Here is a 19,855-nt window from a genome sequence, read left to right on the forward strand (position 1 = left end):
CTACCCACCAGCATTCGAGGGGGAGTTTGCCGTTTGGAAACAAAAAATGGAGGTATATCTTAATTCTGATTTTGGTATTTCTTTAATATTAAAATTTGGCTATGAAACACCACAGACAACGAATGGAAAAGAACTCAATCTACGCCTCTGGAACAAAAAGCAACGTGACGAGTCAATGGCAAATGGTCGGGCAGAATTTCACATTCTAACCGTAATACCAAATAAAGATTTCAATAGAGTTGGCGAGTACAAAAGCGCAAAAGAACTTTGGGAAAAGTTCTTGAAGATTCATGAAGAATCAGAAGAAGTCAAATCCGAGACTAAAGAAATTGCTGAAACAACAATCATAACAGAAGACCCACCTAAAGATGAAGAAAGCTCAACCAAAATGAGCATCGAGAAAGGGGGAGAGTCTTCAGAAGAAAGTAATTCAACAGGGGGAGAACCAACGGCCGATGAGGTAAGTAAGGTGTAACCTCTACCCTCAGAACATCTGGCCAATTCAATAGAAAAGTTGCATGGAGATTATTGTGATTTAAAGATTGAATTATCGAATAATTCAATAGAAAAGTTGCCTGAAGATTTTTGTGATTTAAAAATTGAATTATCGAAAGAGTGTTCCAGTTTACCAATTATCTTGAAAGATTCTTACGAATTACAAAATATTTTGATAAAAGAATTTTGCAAGTTAGAAAATATTTTGACAAAAGAATTTTGCATGTTAGAAATTTTGCCGAAAAACTTTTGTGAATTACAAAATATTTTGTCGAAAGATTTTTGCAAATTAGAAATTATGACAAAATACTTCTGCGAATTACAAAATATTCTTCTGAAAAATTTTGCAAAGTAAAAACATTGCCGAAAGAATTTTTACAAATTATATTATTGAAAAATTCTATTAAATTTGAATTTATACTATCAAAATATCTTTGCAAATTAGGAATTCAAAATACAATAGAAAATAACATGTTACAATTTATACAAATTTCTACATGTTCAAATTTTCTTGCTTCAAAGTTAAGAAATTATGATAAATTAAAATGAAAATTTAAAATTTTCTGATAAAAGCATTAGAATAAAATAAATAAATGCATAGGAAATTTTTTTTAAAATGTTATCAATTTTCTTAAAGTTTTTCTTGCATAAAGTTTTGGGCTCAGAAAGATTTTTTCTTGATAGCAAAAACTAAGAAATTTTTTCACAAATTTTTTTTGACTTAGAAATTTTTCCTTGACTTGGAAATATTTTTTCTGAAAATCATTGGGATAGATTTTTATAAGTTTCTAAATGTCAACCTTTAGACTTTTCTTGCAACCCCAATTTTTTATGTAAGCAAAGGGGGAGAAGAAAAAGTATAAGTCTAGGGGGAGGTAGAAAATTTGAAAATTATAATTTTTGAAATTTAATTTTTCTATCTTGTTGCACGTTATTGAAAAATTGAAAATTGAAAATTATTTAATTTTCATATCTATTTTTGACCCTAGCTTAACTTGGGTTGGTCACATCAAAAAGGGGGAGATTGTTGGAACCCCAAGGTTGTTTTGGTGTGATCAACAAGTTAAGTTAGGTCCTGTGTATTTCTAACCTTATGTGTAAGTGTGCAGGAGCTTAGGAGCACAAGTACTCGAGCGGAAGACGCAGCTAGCGAGAAGGACGACACGCGGTGCGTCCGAGGGACGAGGTGCTGCGGAAGAGTACCCTGGTGGACGAGAAGGAAGCGTGTGGTGGTTCCAAGGGACAAAAGTCGGAGCGGAAGATTGCTCGGGGAGCAAGAGATGAAGCTAGCGAGAAGGTCGGCACTGGGTGCGACCGAGGGACGAAGACTGCGGATGAGTACGTTGGTGGGCGAGAAGGAAACACGCGGTGATTCCGAGGAACGAGAAGCCGGAGCAGAAGGCTGCTCGAGAAGACCGGAACTTGGGTTCGGGTGAGCCTTTTCCGGATGGCAGAGATCACCCAAGCGAGCGGATCCGGAGGAGAAGAACCGAACCGAGGCGGGACTGAACCAGAGAAGAGGTCCCGGACGAAAAAGTCAACATCTGTTGACTTTGGGCTCCGGGGTGCCCAGAACCCGGGTTCCGGGCGCCCAGACCAGACTTTTGACCAAGATCGAGATTTGACTCGATCTGATCATTGGGGGATAAAGTTTATCCCCCCAGGGCGCCCGGAACCCCTTTGGGGCGCCCCGACCAAGTCTATAAATATATATTTGGTCCAGAAGCTTTTCAACGAACTCAGAATTGTAAATCCAACGCTTGTGTGCTTTAGAGTTTTGCGTCCGGAACAATTAATGCTAATAAAGTTATTACACTTTACTTAGTTGTTCAAATATATTAGAGACACACTCTGCATGACACATAACCTCTTTCCTGGTGGCACATAGCCTTTATCCAGGATCCATCGAATTTTCAAGTGGCACATAGCCATTATCTTGGAGATATCCATGTCTTGCTAGTTACCTAGATTAAATAATCTTTATTTATATCAATATGAACATATCTAATCTCTTATAATGACCATTATGTCAAGAGCATGTTTCATATCTAATATTCACATTCATTTCTATATATAACAGAAATGGGTCGACCAGTGAATAACATCAAAAGATGTAAATATACTTATTTTTCCTTTTTAGCTAGACTCTATTCATTTTAATTAGTCACTTTCCTAGTTATGCTCCATATCATACATAGCCATAGGATACACGCTAAAGTAGCATACACTGATTAAAATTTAAAGTAAACTGCTAAATAGTCACTAAGGTAAAAAATGAGATTAACGTATAATCTCAAAGGTCTCACATAGTAGAGAAACAAGGATCCATTTTCCTACTACCTTTATTGTCTCAATAGCACATGTGGTATTAATCACATGCTACGATGCTATTCTCTTTATTAAAAAGAGTACATGTTGCGTTCAAATTTAACATCGTACAGATTTTGATTTAGATATACCTAATGTTTAATCCTGAATTTAACATATGAATTCTAATCTGGCCTTCAACAGGTTCAGTAAATGGTGGGTTCATTTACTTCGATCATTATTAACACATAAATGATCTTATCTTGACACAATTATCAAGGCGACCTCAATTTATGGATCTGTCTCTAATTTAAGCTACATAAGTTATTCCATAAGTAATGGTCTTACCCCTATTTGTACTTAACAAATATAGATGATTACCCATGTGAGTGGACCAATTTCCACCTGCCAACATGCTCACCGAGATCTTATATGAATGTAACAAATACAACATATACACTGAATAAATTATGGCAAATGACATAATCAAATCACAAAATCTGATTGTTATTTCAATATTGTTACATTCAACGAAGTTTCAAAGACTTTACATGTTCTTTAAATGACTCTTTAGTCATTGACTTAATAAAAGGATATGCAAGCATAGCACGTGCAGAGACATACTCAATAATTACTAAGATGTAGGGGCACATACTCTTACTCAAAACATATGGTTTTTGAGACGTCTACACAATATAGTGTACATCAAACTACCAATAGCATTGACATATGATTTTTTATTCATCTTAACTATTTCCTCTGGAGTTTTAGGGCACATACTCTTACTCAAAACAGTACCTTTCACAATAGGTGTATGTTCTACGTTGCAATTTGACATGCTGAAATGATGTAACATTTTATTTATATAAGACTCTTGTGACAGACCCAAAAGTCTTTTAGGACGATCTCTTATGATCTTCACTCCTAAGATGTATTCAACTTCTCCCATATATGTTGTATCAAATTGTGATGACAGTCACTTTTTGACTTCATTCACATATCCTATGTTATTTCCAGCTATCAACATATCATCAACATATAATGATAAAATGACATACTTTCCTTTTTCCCTTTTCAGGAAAACACAATGATCCTCATTGATCATCTCGAAACCATAAGATAAAATGACTTCGTTAAATCTTATGTTCTATTGTCTTGACGCTTGTTTTAGCCCATATATAAACTTTCTAAGTCTACATACTTTTGGCTCTTGGCCTTCAGCAATGAAACCTTCTGGCTGAATCATATAGATTTCTTCGTCAAGATCATCGTTAAGGAAAGCAGTTTTTACATCCATTTGATGTAATTCCAAGTCATAATGTGTCACAAAGACCAAAATAACTCGTATTGACACAAATTTCACTACGGGAAAAAATGTCTCTTCAAAGTCAATACCCTCCATTTGGGTATATCCTTTTGCAACTAAATAAATTTTGTATCTGTTAATTGATCCATCAGCTTTCCTCTTTTATTTTGAGAATCCATTTATTCCCAATAGCCCTTTCGGCCAGGAGGAAGATCGACTAAGTCCCAAATGTGATTCTGAATCATGGACTCCATCTCTTCAACTATTGCAGCTTTTCATTTTTCTCTAACTCTACATCTCAATGCTTCCTCAATGGATTGAGGTTCGTCGTCGTCAATTGGAAGTGTAATCAATGCCTCATTCTTAATATCAAACCTCTTCTTAGGTTTGATCTTACGAACACTTCTCCGTAAGTTGGACTGTTAAGAAGTTAACTCATGACTCGTCATATCACTCTCACTCGGTTGACTAGACTTAGGTATCCCTTTTGACACCTCTCTTGTTGATAATATTTCATCCTCCTCAAATAGAGGAACATTTTTATCAACATCATCTCAGATTGGGAACTCTGTTTCGAGAAAAGTCGCATCTCTCGAGTCTATTTCGGAGACGGTTCCATCTAGTTGCTCTTCTATGAAAATATAACATTTGGAGGTCTCATAATATCTTATAAAGATATATTTCTTACCCCTACATCTCAGTTTTCCATACTTGTGAGAACTATCATGAGCATAAGCAGCTGACCCCAGGGTCTCGGATTACTTAAATCTGGTTTCTGCCTGTCCAACGTTCATATGTAGTAGATGGAACTGACTTTGAAGGTTCTTTATTAAGTATATAGACTGCAGTTAATAATGTATCTCCTCAATAGGATGATGACCTAGGGATGAAGGTACTATTTCAAGAAGAATCTTATTTCTTCTTTTTTAAACTACCTAGGGATATGATGACTTTTACCATATGGCTTTCTCCATTTCCTACAAATATATCTTTACAACTCTCATTTTTTTTGTTTATGCGTTTCAGTCATAATCCAACATTTAACTATAAATTGACATCATAATTTATCTCTCTTTATATAATCTGAGAACAAATTATAAAGGACGTCTAAAATAAACATAATCATCATTCTAGGTACAATAAGCCCAAGAAACTTAAAAAAACAAAACAAACAAACATATACCAACTGTAGATCATTTAATGTTCAAGCATCACAGTCACAACGCATGGGATATTGTTGTTTTTTAATGCACATATTAATACCTTCCAATCCAATCAGATAAATTTGCTTTCACTGTGGAACAAATCAATTTACTAGCAAGCAATGTGAGTTCATGCATGTCCTTGGGAATTTGTAGAAAGCCAAACAAATTATCATGATATATCTATCTATACTTAGAATTAAAACGCAGTCGCCATTAACGCGAGTCCAGTCGCAAAGCAGAATCCAACCATTGTGAATTCTTTCTCCTCTCTCGTTGCAATCTCATTCTGCAAATCAGAAATTTCAGCCTCCAGTTTAAGAATGGTTGCTCGCATGGCTTTCTTTTTGTTCTCCTCTTCTAGTTTGTTCTTTATGTCTTCGAAACGTGGAGGGACGACAGCTGACTTTTGCTCCATAAATTTTAGGGTTTGATCGAGAGATTTTTGTTGGGAGTATTTATAATTAAAATTTCCTAAGTTAATTAATAGATCAAATATAATTTTTAATAAGTTATAAATATGAGTGAGATGATATTTTAATAATTTTTTAAATATTTCTTTTTATAATAATCTATTATAATATTGTTCAATAATTTAAAACCTGAAAAATTAACAGGCAGTTACTGTGGTGTAGTGGTTATCACGTTAGTCTTACACACTAAAGGTCCCCAGTTCGATCCTGGGCAGTAACATAAATTTTTTATTTATTTTTTGAAACTTTCTTATTTTCTTTTATTTTAAACAATTTATAAAGGTCCCCAATTTTATAAAATATTATGATTCAAATAATAAGCAAAACAAACTATTTGCTCATTTATTAATTACTCAGAAATATATTTTTTTATAAAAAAACGAACATTTTTATTAGCTATCTATTTTTTGTAACCAAAATTTTCACTTTTAGAAAGTGTGAAATTGACTTTAACAATTTTAGGAAATTAAATATAACATTAAATTATGTTAATTTATTTGAATTAAACTTTCAGAGAAGTTTTTATCGCATCGGTAATCAATTTGGATTATCCAAGAAATAAAATCCTATTCAATGTCATATTAATAATCTAAATCGTGCATTAAATAAGGAATATTAGTCAACTACGTGTATTAATATTAATTTATTTTATATTGGCCCGCCCAGTTCAGCCCATATGCTCAGTTTTAAAAGGGTATTAAAAATCTATAAATATCCCATTTTTTCAAACTTAGAATAGATCCGTTGGGAAGTCTCGCGAGTTCCTGTTCGTCGGTCTTCGTTGTCGTTCACCGAGAAAGAAACCCTAGATTCCCATCCCTTAGATTCGATTGACTCGTTGGGAATAGGGATGTAAATGAATCAAACGATTCGTGAGCTATTCGGATCTCGATTCGATAAAAAATTCGTTCGAATTCGTTCGTTTATTTTATCGAACCGAGCTTGAGCTCGATTTAGAGCTTGACAGTTTTAACGAGTCGAGCTCGAGCTTAAGGATATTCGGCTCGTGAGCTCGCAAACATGTTCGTTTATAGGCTCGCGAGCAAAAAAAAATGAACCTTAAAACGAACCTTAAATCTAGCCAAAAAAACGAGCTAAAAAAACGAACTCTAAGATGAACCTTAAAATGAGCTTTAAAATGAGTAAAAAAAGAGCACAAAAACGAACTCTAAACGAGTCCAAAAACGAGCCTGAGCTCGCTTAACGAGTTGAGCTCATTAACTTTGATAATCGAGTTAATAACGAGCCGAACTCGAACTGTTCACGAGCTTGATAATTCTAAAACGAGCCGAGCTCGAACCTTGTGATAAAAGTTCGATTCGAGCTCGAGCCGAGCTTGAGCCCGAATATAACTTAAACGAGCCGAGCTCGAACCTAATACTGTTCGGCTCGGTTCGGTTAGTTTACATCCCTAGTTGGGAAGGAAAAAGCTGAGGTACGAGGGACGATGAAGAGCATTCGCGGGAAATCGAATATTTTAAAATTTTAGAAAGGGAAACTTAAATATGAGTTGAATATTTTAAAATTTTAGATACGTGTTTCCTAATTTACCGAATATTTTTGGTCTAGCTCAGGAATGAGCCGGATGGATTTGGATGAATTTTTAATTGGTAAAAAAAATAACTGTGCTCATTTCTTAGTATTATCGATCTATCTTAGGGTCAATATAGAAAAAATAAATAAAGAATAACTACTCATTTATCTGAGAGCCAATATAAGATAAATTACGGGCCTTCTTTAAGCTTTACGAGGAGGATCCATAACTTAAAGATTTTTACAATCCATGAATTTGGTGCGTCTAAGAAGTGTCCTAATGAAACCCAACGTCGATCGTCGGACCGATCAAACCCAGTTCCGGGTGATGGAGAAGTTGTGGAATCTGAACGAGAGATCCCCAGCTGTGTCCCTAGTGAGAGATCCGTCAGGCCCTCCCCTGTACACCAAGTCATCAAGCACTCGACCCACATGAGGCGAGGGCAATCGTTTATCCTCCGGCTTCTCGGCCATTTTCGCCGGTCTCGGAGGCACCATCTCTCTCTCCCACATGAACAGGTGGAGCAGAATCGGCTTCAGCGCGTGGCGGTGGAGCGAGAGCTTCTGGCTGAGGGAGACCGTGTCGAAGCACCGTATCGCGCCTGAGGTGGAGACCATCCATGGCAGGACCTTCTCGCCGCCGACCCTGGAAACGACAAGTAGCTTTGAGACTTCCGTGGCTTCTCTGAAGAGCTCTCGGAGGCCCGATCTAGTGGCCGCAATGTTGGGGCTGTCGTCGTCGATCACAGACGATATGTAGACGAACCCCTGTAACACAAACTCCTACATTTACGTGACGACCAAACTAGAATTCAGTACAGAAAACGATTGAACACACCTCTTCGGTTCGACTAATTGCAAAGCCTAACTTAGAGTCGCCTTCCCGAAGCCTAATCTCGACGGCCATCTCCCCTGCTTTCGGAGTGTACCAAAGCCTGACGGCCCTGATCACCCCGATGTCCACCCCGTGGTAGTCCTCGAAGCCGTAGAGGCTGACATTGGCTAAGTTGGAGAGGTCAGCCAAGGACCCCGTGTTCACAGTGGACGAAGCTGTCTCGCCGGAAATCTATGCATCGATGCTCGAGCATGAACCATGACTCGCAGAATTGATAGTGAGTTCAATGACTCGTCTCGTACCTTGGTGAGTAGGGCCTCAGTTTGGACACTGGTGCAGGCGATGGGGACTCCTGAGGCCTGAGAGCAGTCGAGCCACGCGTTGGCCCGGGCCAACGTGTCCTCGACCGAGTTGTAGCGCGTGCCCGAAGGGTCAACTGCCTTGGGGAGGATGAGCAGGGAGAAGAAGCCGCTTGAGTTCGGAGTGTCCAGTGAGTTACGCATCATCTTTTCCCAAGGATATGAGACGTAGCCATCTTGGAGTTGGAAGTTGCTCAGTGCACTGACAGCTCTGGAATTCCTCGATCCTTTTGCAGAAGTGGTTAAACATGAGAATCGATTAGGGAACGATCGATGATGCCGACGAGGGAAAGGGTAGGTATTACCCAGCAAGGCAAAGCAGTCGGACAGGGAGCGGTCGACGATGCCGACGGCGTGATTGGGGTATTGGATGGATCGCAGCACGTACTGCCGGCGTCCGGCCTGGGGGTTGGAGGTGATGCAGGCCTGGAGCTCGATGGTGGCGGCGCTGGGGTCGTCGGGCCATCCCCGGCGGGCCTTGAGGAGCACGGAGGTGTCGCCGCGCTTGTACGCGGTGTGGAGCTGCTTCATCACCGCCGCCCGGCCGCCCTTGAATGGCGCCCGCGCAGGCGGCAGCGCCCTGAAGATGACCTCCTCGAGGATGTCGCCGGTCTGCAGCGCGGCGGCCTCGCTGTCACCGCCGCTCCACTCCTTCGCCTTGCTACCCCCCGCGATACAATCGATCGCCACCACCACCTGGTTCTCCATTGTCATCACGCCGCCGGAAAGCCCTTGGCGCCGGAAAACGAGCAGCAGATCCCGCAAAGATTCGATCTTTGCTGATGATTCGCCCCCAAACTTCGATCTCCTACAAAATATCTTCGGTCAATACTCGATCTCTTCGAGCTTGACGAAATCGCATGGATGAGGATGAGATTGCGAACAGGAGAATGCAACGAGGAGGACTGCGAAGACTTCTAGATGGGAATGGAAAGTAGTAAGTCAACGGGGCGTCCCTATTGGACGGAAGAAACGAATTGATTTATAAGTTAAAACAAAAGTCGTCTTCAGCGTGATACCAGCAAATAACTTGCTTTGTTTTTTAAAGCAAAAATCTAAAGGATCTATATGTTTCAAATCATTTAGGGTGCTCCCATTTTAATTATTTCTCGATTTTCCTAATCACTTCGTCAAATTTTCCGCATCATTCAATCGAACATTTAAAATTTAAATCCCAACTAACTATGACATGACACATTACACCAAATTTTCTTCAGTAGAATGACAGAAATTTTTATGGATGGAATCGATGAGGATTAAATATCTAAATTATATATATATATATAAAATTTATACTACATAACAAAGTAGAAAATACGTCACTTAATTACATGGTAAAATTAAATAATTTTATAGTTTCTTTCTTATTTGGGTTTATTAATGTTACAAACATAAATATATTTAAGAAATTATGGGTTGCCCAAGTTAACCGTATAATAGTTAGGTCATTTAACATATAATTAAGGATTTAAAATTAGAGTCTAAGTTATGATATATTATAGGAGATTTTTTTTAATGATTAGTATAAAACTTCTATGGATGGGATGGTTGTTGGTGTGGTTAGTACTAACGGTCTAATTCAAATTTTGATGAATGACAAAATAAGTTAAGTTAGTCTCATTGTTATCTAACACTTTGATCGAGTGTGCAGGAGAAGCCCAGACAGGTCGACGGACTGACCTGATGTCTGGCACGAAGCTCAGCTAGGTCGACGGGCCGATCGGATAGCTGGCACGAAGTCCAAACGGGTCGATGGGCTGACCGGATGTTTGGCACGAAGTCCAGCTAGATCGACGGGTTGACCGGATAGCTGGCACGAAGCCCAGACGGGGTCGAAGGGTTGACCAGACGTCTGACAGGTAAGTGAAGGTAAGTCACTGGAGGGGAGTGACTGTGAGGACGCGTTCCCGGGAAGGGAACATTAGACGTCGATCCGACTTAGATCCATTTCGGATATCTAAGTCGAGATCATGACTAGATTCCGGTCTCGAGGAGACGGAATCTAATTACTATCATATTTTGATTATAAACTGTGCTAACACTCTGTTTTGTAAGATATTTTACATTTATGTTTCAGACTAACATTTTCTTGCAGGGAAATGAAGTTGTTGGAAAATGGAGTCCGGGCACCCGGAATGTAAGTTTTATCCACAACGTCACTTCGTCACATGGAGCGTCCTGGTTGACTCGGCTACATCATATTCAGGGCACTCGAAAGGATCCAGGTGCCACGAACCTCTTGTATAAGAAGGATAAAGGCTGGAGCAAAAGAACAACGAAACAACTCACGTTCTTCTGTGCTTCTGCGACATTGCGAAGACTCTCCGACAAAGCTTTGTTTTTTTGTCTTATTGTCTATTGTCGGTATTTTCTTTCTAGCATTTCTGTACTTAACTTTTTGTAATCAAATATTCGAAGTGCTAGTGGATTACCCAACGAAAGCACTCAACGAGTGCGACTCTTGGAGTAGAAGTCAATAAAGGCTCCGAACCAATTAAAAAACGACTCTTGTTAGCGTTGCTTTATTATTTTACCTTTACTTTTCCGTTGCGCGCTCCACGTTTTTTATTATCGCTATTTACCCAACAATGATCACCTTCATGATTAGTAAAATGATTAGATTATAATCAAAAGATTTAAAATTTGAATCTTAATTATGGTACACCATCGAAGATTTTTTTCATGAATTTAAGAATATTAACCAAATTTTCATGAATTTAAGAATATTAACCATCTGATGAATCTTTATAGGTATTTTTAATTTATTCTGATAATTAATATAAAATTTACTAAGGATCTTGATCATTTTCGGGATTAATATAGATTGGAAGAACTACATTAAAAAAAATTACTAAGGTGTCAACAATAGAAAAGTCTAATAATAAAATTTAGGTTGGAAAAACTTATAATGTTTATCCTTGTGCTGTTTAGCACTTTACACAACAACGAAAAAAATAATATTTTATATAAAATTTTATCCTTGCATTTACAGTGATGATAATTTTTTTTTAAATATTGATCGTAAAATATTTTTACAAATATCCAATTACTGTGAAGGTAAAATTCAGCTGCCCATCGAGAGCGGGCAGCCGGTGAGATTCTCATCGAAAACTCCAGCTGCCCGTAAACGGCGGTCTGCCGGTGATATTCCTATGGGCCACTCGCCAAAGACATAAGCCCTCGAATCCTCTAACGAAGCCGAAGAGTACTTGTAGGTAGAGGATCTCATTTGGGTCACCGACGGTGACCCGACTCGCGCACCTCCTTTTCCATAAGGGTTGTGTATTCGTACAGTCACAACCCGTTGCTTTCAAAGCAGGTCGGTTTCCATTCCGTTATACGCGCCACGAAAAATGAAATTACTCGGACAATATTACAAAGAAATCGAGCTCCTCGACGACGGCCATGGTGGAGTTGTCTATATAACTCTGCTCATGCCTACTTCACTGCTTCCAGACTTCGAGCCCATTTGACGTGCTTCCATTCGAGATAGTTCAATCGGTCGCTTCCTCGAGTCGCTCTAGGGCTCGATCGAGAGAACGCTGCGCGAATCGGGATCGATCCGTTCGATTTAGGGGTTTCCAGTGGCGTTCTTCGGCAGGAACTGGCAATTGTGCTGCGATCGAGGCGATTGGCTTAGGTTTTGATGGAATCGGCTGAGGCCCCGCAGATCTCGGGCGTCAGATCGGGGAGTTCCGGCACCTGCGCGGCGGAGATCGCGGAGTCCCTCCGTTTCGAGGAGGAGATCCAGAGTCTGATCGTCCACCCTAACTTCGAGGCTTCTAATGGGAGCTCCTTCACCGCGCTTCTTGGCCTCTCCGGCAACCAGGCCGCGGAGCTCCTCCACGAGCACGGCCTCACTGCGGCGGCCTCCTCCCCTGCTGGCGCCGCCGAGATGTGGCGACTCCGCCTTGGAGGCGACCGCGCGGCGGGGGAGCTCCGCCTTCCGCTCGGTTGCTCCCCCACCTTCCCCTCCGACGCTGCCATCGTCGAGAGCGCGGCGAGGTTTTCTGTCTTCGCATCCGAGGAGTCCCCCACTTCGAGCTCCGGAGGAGGCATCTCGCCGAGGCTGAAGGTGGAACAGCTGGACCCCGATTCGCCCCCTTCCGTCCCCGTTCTCCCCTCGCCGAAGACGAAGAGATCACCGGCGAAGAGGAAAGGGACGTGCGAGAAAAGCAAGGTATGTAAATTAATCGACCTTCCACGAAGCCAGCCCCCTGAGACATTCCTATTTTGGAACGCAGGCGAGGGGAACAGCAAAAAAAATCAAGAGGACCGAAGAGAAAAAAGACCCAACCAAGGCCACGGCGACGGAGGAAGACACCGCCGACGAGAAGCTCCCCTACGTTCACGTCCGCGCTCGCCGAGGACAAGCAACCGATAGCCACAGCTTAGCAGAGCGGGTACTCCACACCACCACTGCTACTCGATTAATTAACGACTAAAATACTTCATCTAACTGTGGGATTATCACTAATCCCATTGTTTACAATTTATAGGCTCGAAGGGAGAAAATAAATGCGCGGATGAAGCTTCTGCAGGAGCTGGTCCCCGGCTGCAGCAAGGTTGGTAATTTTCTCAATCATTCCCGGGATTTGATGGTACTTGTTCCCTAATTGGCATTCTAATTATACTTGGATGGCATCGATAGGCTCAAAGCTTTTAGCGTTCCTTACGCAATCAATTTTGCAAATTACTTCCTTGTTACGCATAAAAGGTCGATTCTTGACCTTTTAGTAGGAGAAAAGTTAGCAGATGAGGGAGTGGCGTGCATTTGATTTGCCTGGAGCCAGTGATAGGCGATGTAGTTTGGCCCATCAAACATCTTGTCGGCTTGCTTTTGTAAGCTACATTGTCTGTCCTTTGACTGGGCCAAACTTGGTCGGATTCATTTGGGCATTTCCCTTCCATTATGATCCGGCGTTGCTATTGTGATTAGGTGTCTAATCCCACATCCAGTTGTTGGGTGTGTTTATTTGTTGGTTTGTGAATCGATTCCATGCCGCAGCAGAACCATGTACAGCGATTGATGTGCATGGGGTTGCTGCAAATTGGTGCCCTCGGGTGAATTGAAGAGGATGGAACCAAAGTGATGGTCCAGGCGCCGATTGCAGGCAAAGTTTAGAGAGGACAGAGACATGATGTGATTAGTGTGGTCGAGTGCCCTATCACGCAAGTCTATATGTGAGACAGACGTAACGGGTACAGCTATATAAAAGCTTGCAACATCAAGATGACATGGATGGATTACAAAGAACACAAGTCATTACCATCATAATATATAAATATTGGAGAGAAAGACTTATATGGTCCCTCGCTATAGAAGCTCTCCATGACTACCCTAAACACTTTTGATTATATTTAGGTTTCATTTAGCTAATGAATAGGTTAAATAGAACAAAAGTTATAGGTGTATAGCGCCTTTTATTGAGCTTTCCCTAAAGGGAGGGTCCTCATATGCACCCATTTACTGTACCAGTTGCTTAAATTGATGTGCTCGTTTGTTAATATCATATGCATTTTTTTTCCCAATACAAAATACATTCACTGTCACACTACTACACTAGGGAACATGACTTCTGTGGAGGGCCGTACTCTGCCATTGATGATTAATTAATAAAAAGCTAATTAATCTTCCCTGCTGAAACTAAAATTCAAGGAGCTCACAGCGTTAAATTTTTGTATTATTTCCTGAAGCAGCCTAAGTGAAATTAACAGTGACTGTTACAGTGACTGAACATTGATCCTCTTCAGGATTGCACACAATCTTTTGGCTGAAACTAACAAAAACTTTATTGCATAACCTTTTGGAATGCACGTTTTTGAAAGTGGAGTGTAGAATGAATTAATTCTCCGATCTGTCTTTTTTGACGCAGATAACAGGTACAGCTTTAGTTCTTGATGAAATCATCAACCACGTACAGTCTCTGCAAAGGCAAGTTGAGGTACCGTTCTTGACTGTCTGTACTGTTGTTTGCCAGTCTCAAATTTATGCTTTAATGAACGGTTTATCTGCGAGAAAATTTTACTTTACCCTTGTACTTTTATTTTTTTATCCTATAATTTATGCTTTAAATATTACTTTTTTTATCTCTTATAATTATTATAAAATGAAAGTAAAATATCAGAATCCTCCGTTAACATTAATAAAGAGGAGACTGTTAATCCACATTAATGGCGTGTGTAAGAAACTGAATAAAATTATAATTTCACTTATATTGCTTGTTGAGCTGTTCTGTTTTTTAAGCCCTTTCTGCTCTTAACTCTTATTCTTAAATTGTTTTACATCTTATGATCTTTTTCAAACAAACTCAAATTAAAAATTAATATTTCACACTCATAGGTCTAATTTTTTTATTATATATATATATTTACATTTTTTATGAAATAAACTATTTTATTGTACTCAATTAAATTAACTATTTTAAATTAATCTATCAAATATTTTTTTAATTATTGTTACATGTTGCAAACTTTAAAATATCATAAAGGGCAATGTAAAAAAAAAGACAGATTATGTGCTGTATTAAATGAATTTTGTCTATATTTAATATTAAAAAAAAATCACTGTAATACTGTTTATTCTCAGTTCCTGTCGATGAGACTTGCGGCAGTCAACCCGTGCATCGATCTTAGCTTCCTGGACCACATTTTATCGACGCAGGTAAGACTCTAATTATCTATAAAAGATGAAATAATTTTATGAGCATTTTCCAAAAGTTCTTTTAAGATTGATATTTATCGGTCCAATTTTCCAGTATAACAGTATGTAACTTTATTTTTTATTAAAAAAGTATCACAAACTAATTTCTAAATAAATTTGTCTCAATTTTTAATGACTAAACTTTTATTTCTAAACATCAAAAAGTTTAAAATTATTAATTTAAATGATTGAATACCTTTTCCCTTGTGCGTAAAATTTGAATTACTTTCTATGTTAGAATGTACCAAAATTTAAATGTGTTTACAACTCCTATGTGCTATTAAGTTATTATTATTTAGATATTATTGAATTATTCAATGGGAATGGGTGGTATCGAATTGTATAATAAAACTTATTTAGTTACAATTAATGTGTAAAATTTAAGTTGAATATTTATAATTCTTAATTGTTACCAAACTATAATATTAAAATATTGCAAAATTATATTTAGAAAGTGTTATTAAATTGTTCATTTGTTCTGTATAATACTTTATAATTAATCATAAATTCATTTTTAAATTCCCTCCCAGTTGGAGGTGTACGACAGCTAAGTTATTAAATAGGTATTTTTACAGGACAATCTAAAGTTCTCCTTGTTTTTTTTTTCACCTACAATAATTGGCTGCAACGGTCCGCGATTGAAAGCGGCCAGCCACCAACCCCTGTTATTCTTTTTCTCCTTTGTAGCACACAGTCACGACTCCTGTTAAATGCTTGCACCGTACGGCCGCTCGCTGTTTGCGGGTGGTCCACCGTCCACGTACGAGACCTGTACGTAATTGGCGAAAGGCTTCACATTTATGTTCTTTGACGTGTACTGCGATGTTGGCAGTGCGAACCTGGCGCTGGTGCTGCTAACGGAAGAGAAGCGTTGGCCTGGAATCCTGCTCCGTGGTCACCGGATTCCGCTATTGCAGGCGAAGACGTACGACGACTACTACTGCCGCGGCAGTACCAGGTCTGGCACCTCGACCTCCTCGGCCCCCAACAATCATCCATGGCGTGGGAGAGGGATGCAACGCCGCATCACAATGCCCTTCCCTTCCCCGGGACAGGAACCGGGACCTCCCTCTTTGGCTATGATAGCACCAATTCAGGTAATCTCTCCTCCGATTCTGTTGCATTAAACTCTGAATTAACTAATCCAATTGCCAAACGGCTCCTAGAGTTTTATTAAGATATATATTTAACAGACAGGTGACATTTTGGCATCGTGATGATAAAGTATTGAGGGGTTTTAATATTAATAAAACTTTGGGGGTAGAGTGTAGCTGTGCAGAGAGCTAGCTAATTTTTTTTTCTTTCTCAAACTTAAATGCGCACCTTTTTTCCAATGATTTTTTTCCCCCTTTGCTACGAGATCCGTTTCTTGGGGATCGGAAATGCTTACTGCCGTATGGCATCGCAGAGGACCCAGCGCTATAAATAATTGCTTCAGGCAACGAGGGACCTCCTGCAATGCGCCACAGCTGCTTATTCCAATCTGGTCCCATTGGTCCCCTCACCATGTAGATTTCCTCTACAAGTCTCTGTCTCTTCTTCTGACGGCCTTCTGCCTTGGGAGAAAAAGTTGGTCTCATAAACTCTATTCTAGCGCGTAATTCACTAGCGGTGCAGTACATGCTTAGTTGGTTCGTGTGCTTCTTTATATTGAGAAATGGTATTGGCCATGCCATTTTGCGACTTTCAAACTTTGCCAGCTGATAAGTTTCCTTCTTGCTTTGCCTTGGCTATCACAGACGGTGACACATGATAAATAGTGCCTTTACATCTCACCTTGTCTTGTCTAGTTCTAGCTGGCATCAAACGAGACTCAGTCACTCAGTCCCAGTGCAAAACAACTAGGAGACTACTTGTGGGCCATAACTTTAGATGAAAGATCCCTTTCATCCAGATTTGGCCAGAGATAGGATACTTATTCACTTGTCTCCATGGTTAATGATAGAATCCCTTTCCTATGCTTATTGAATTATTAATTAACATTATGGGGCATTTTGAAAATTATCGATATTCTGACATGCATACCGGAAGTCGAAGCATCATTCTGGGTACTTCAGACTGATTTAAAATATATTGGCTTTATAGGCATCAATACACCAATTAAATAAATGTAGGTAAAGCTGACTTTTGCATAATGTTCTTTAATTACTTGCAATAATTGTCGCATGCTGAGTCACTCTTCACAAAATAGTAGTTGAAGGGATGAGAAGCTAAACTAAATCATTCACTCACTCACATACATTGCAAAGGTGATAACACTCATCCTAGGCGCCTCTCAGAGTTTATCTCCAGATTATACAAAGAGAGATAAATCATGAGTAACTACATCTGAGCAGTGACCAGTACATGACGTTGATTTCCTCTGTCTAAAAAAAGTTAGCATTTATCTTAACTGTTTATGAACATTTATGCTCACATATAATGCATATACACTATATTAAAGGGAGTGAAAAGTGAAAGAAACAATAAAATTTATTTTTTCCCGACACATTTTCAATTGAATTCTTAAAATATACTTACAAATAACTGAATAAGAGGTTTCTTTTGTTGAATCTCAATCATACCTATATATTTCCTTTGTTATTTCAAGTTGTTTATATATACGTTTCTCTTTGTAGTGCCTCTGAACGCGAGCCAATCGAAGACAGAACTCTAAACTGAAATATCATCAGTTCTCTCGTATTTCTGATATAACATCTGTAATTATGCTCTAATTGACGTAGTAATCAATTCAGAAAACTAAGGCAAGTATGATCCTCTAATTCCTGATGATTGTATTGTGCTTATGAAGGCTCTAATGTCCCCATATATTCAAGCAGCAGATTTTATTTATGCTATTAATCTACCTATTTTAAACTTCCATATCTGTGGTAGTGAAATATGGAGATCACCATATTTTAATCTAGTGGACTAAGCTAAGCATGATTTTTAAACTTCGAGCCCTGTATGTTGAAGATGTATTCAGCATTGTTTTTAGATAACATATATAACGATCCACTTGATTATTTTGTTCAGATAATATATAGTGAAAGCTCTCAAATTTTTATTTGTTGAATAAGATAAATTTTAAACTGAAGATCTTAGAGATAACATTTGATTGTTAATTTTATCATCCTGGTAAGGTTAATGACCTGTTTACTTCAATCTTTGCTTGCTTGAATAGGCCATGGTTTGGACTCTTGCTGGTTTAAGTTCCTTGCCACTTTCAATTTTTTTGATCAAAATTCAAGTGTGGTTTATTATTATTTTTTTTCACAAAGCTTGTTATTGACAATGAAAATTAAGTGCACCAGCCATCCAATGGATAGGAACATCGAACATTATTAATCTACAAATAATTGATCGATCTTTTACTACCAGTCATCCAATGTAGACTTGCAACTTGTGATATCTAACAAGCAGCACAATACTAGCGTAAGAGAAGTACTGGATCACATATTATTAGTGCGGTTGATATTAATAGTTAAAATTAAATTTTGATGAACGATAAATGGTTAAAGTTAAATTCTGTATGATTTGATATTTTTATCGAGTGTATAGGAATTGATGGATCTGGAGTATCTGACACCATGTTGAAGCTTAATTAGGTCTGAAGACCTGATAACTAGCACGAAGTCTAGATAGATCAAAGTGTAATATAATATCTGACAAGAAATCCAGTTGGGTTTACGAGACCTAACAACTGGTTGAAATTCAGTTGGATCTACGGATCTGATAACTAATGGGAAAACCTTATGGGTCAAGAGATAAGTTAAGTGACTACAAATAGTAAGTGGAGGTAAATCACTGGAGGAGAGTGATCTAGTGAGAATGAGTCCTGGTGGGACTATAGATGCTAGTTTAACTTAAAATCATTTTATAAATCTAAACTGAGACCATGACTAGATCTTGATCTTGGTAACACATGATCTAATTAATAATACTATTTTATATTGTGCTAATTTTATTTTACAAGTTATACTTTATTTTTTGGACTAACACATTTTGCAGGGTTAAAATGCATAGTATTCGAGGCACATCGGATGTGTAAGGAGGTGCCTCGGAGCTACGCAGAGGTGCCTTGGACCAGTGAAGGTATCTACACACAGATAAACTTCAAGGATGGAAGTTTACTGTGTGAAGACACCTTGGAGCGCGTTGGAGTTGCCTCGGAGTGCATTGGAGGCGCCTTATAGCGCTTGGAGCCGCCCTCGCACGAAAAAAGACTGAGGGCTTCTGAGCTGATAAAGGTCGAAATTTGCAATATCAAGTTTGGGGTTGAAGGCGCCTCGGATTAGGTTGGAGGCGCCGTCAACACTCCTTAGAAGCCTTGTTCGGCCAGTAGCTTGGACACTCCGACTTCACTGTGCTATTGTCGTGCTACGAATCTACGACTTCAATCAGCAAATTTACATCAACACACGAGCATTCAACTTCAACATTTCTATGTTGGTAACAATTTAATTAAAGTTATTTACTTTATTGCTAAGGCAGTGTAGATTTATTATTGGTGCTAGAAGCACTAGCTAATTAAATTTGTGTTTTGATATTTGATAAATGTTCAAAGTTAAGCTAGGTTGTGATCTAACAAGTTTATCTAAGTGTATAGGAAAGTCCTAAGTAATCTTAGGCAAAGTGAAAATCCTAGTTAAGGCTAGACACA

At 38.8% G+C, this 19,855-nt stretch overlaps 3 protein-coding genes and 1 non-coding gene across 6 annotated transcripts; 2 read left to right on the forward strand and 2 right to left on the reverse strand.

Annotated features, from left to right (window-relative positions):
• The first annotated feature begins 5,930 nt into the window (after positions 1-5,930).
• Positions 5,931-6,003, forward strand: TRNAV-UAC. Its single transcript has one exon. It is a non-coding gene; the product is annotated as a tRNA-Val (tRNA).
• A 1,498-nt stretch (positions 6,004-7,501) lies between these two features.
• Positions 7,502-9,454, reverse strand: LOC122037117. 2 transcript variants are annotated; one of them, XM_042596610.1, is made up of 4 exons: positions 8,816-9,454; positions 8,454-8,737; positions 8,155-8,382; positions 7,502-8,084 (listed from the first exon to the last, which is right to left on the reverse strand). In XM_042596610.1, exons 1-4 carry the CDS (start codon positions 9,222-9,224, stop codon positions 7,626-7,628), a joined length of 1,380 nt encoding a protein of 459 aa, XP_042452544.1. In that variant the 5' UTR covers positions 9,225-9,454; the 3' UTR covers positions 7,502-7,625. The 2 variants fall into 2 exon arrangements, with proteins under 2 accessions (XP_042452544.1, XP_042452543.1); XM_042596609.1 differs by having other exon boundaries at positions 8,454-9,454.
• A 2,262-nt stretch (positions 9,455-11,716) lies between these two features.
• LOC122037103 (transcription factor bHLH48-like) lies at positions 11,717-18,073 on the forward strand. Of its 2 annotated transcripts, XM_042596591.1 has the most exons (7): positions 11,718-12,690; positions 12,755-12,913; positions 13,010-13,075; positions 14,387-14,455; positions 15,100-15,174; positions 16,046-16,310; positions 17,832-18,073. In XM_042596591.1, the coding sequence occupies exons 1-7, from the start codon at positions 12,157-12,159 to the stop codon at positions 17,867-17,869; spliced, it is 1,206 nt and encodes a 401-aa protein (XP_042452525.1). In that variant the 5' UTR covers positions 11,718-12,156; the 3' UTR covers positions 17,870-18,073. The 2 variants fall into 2 exon arrangements, with proteins under 2 accessions (XP_042452524.1, XP_042452525.1); XM_042596590.1 differs by lacking the exon at positions 17,832-18,073 and having other exon boundaries at positions 11,717-12,690; positions 16,046-16,769.
• Positions 16,187-16,889, reverse strand: LOC122037104. The gene is made up of 2 exons (XM_042596592.1): positions 16,537-16,889; positions 16,187-16,328 (listed from the first exon to the last, which is right to left on the reverse strand). Exons 1-2 carry the CDS (start codon positions 16,887-16,889, stop codon positions 16,307-16,309), a joined length of 375 nt encoding a protein of 124 aa, XP_042452526.1. The 3' UTR covers positions 16,187-16,306.
• Positions 18,074-19,855: the final 1,782 nt, after the last annotated feature.

Source organism: Zingiber officinale, unplaced genomic scaffold (assembly GCF_018446385.1).
Source record: "Zingiber officinale cultivar Zhangliang unplaced genomic scaffold, Zo_v1.1 ctg233, whole genome shotgun sequence".
Lineage (NCBI taxonomy): Eukaryota > Viridiplantae > Streptophyta > Magnoliopsida > Zingiberales > Zingiberaceae > Zingiber > Zingiber officinale.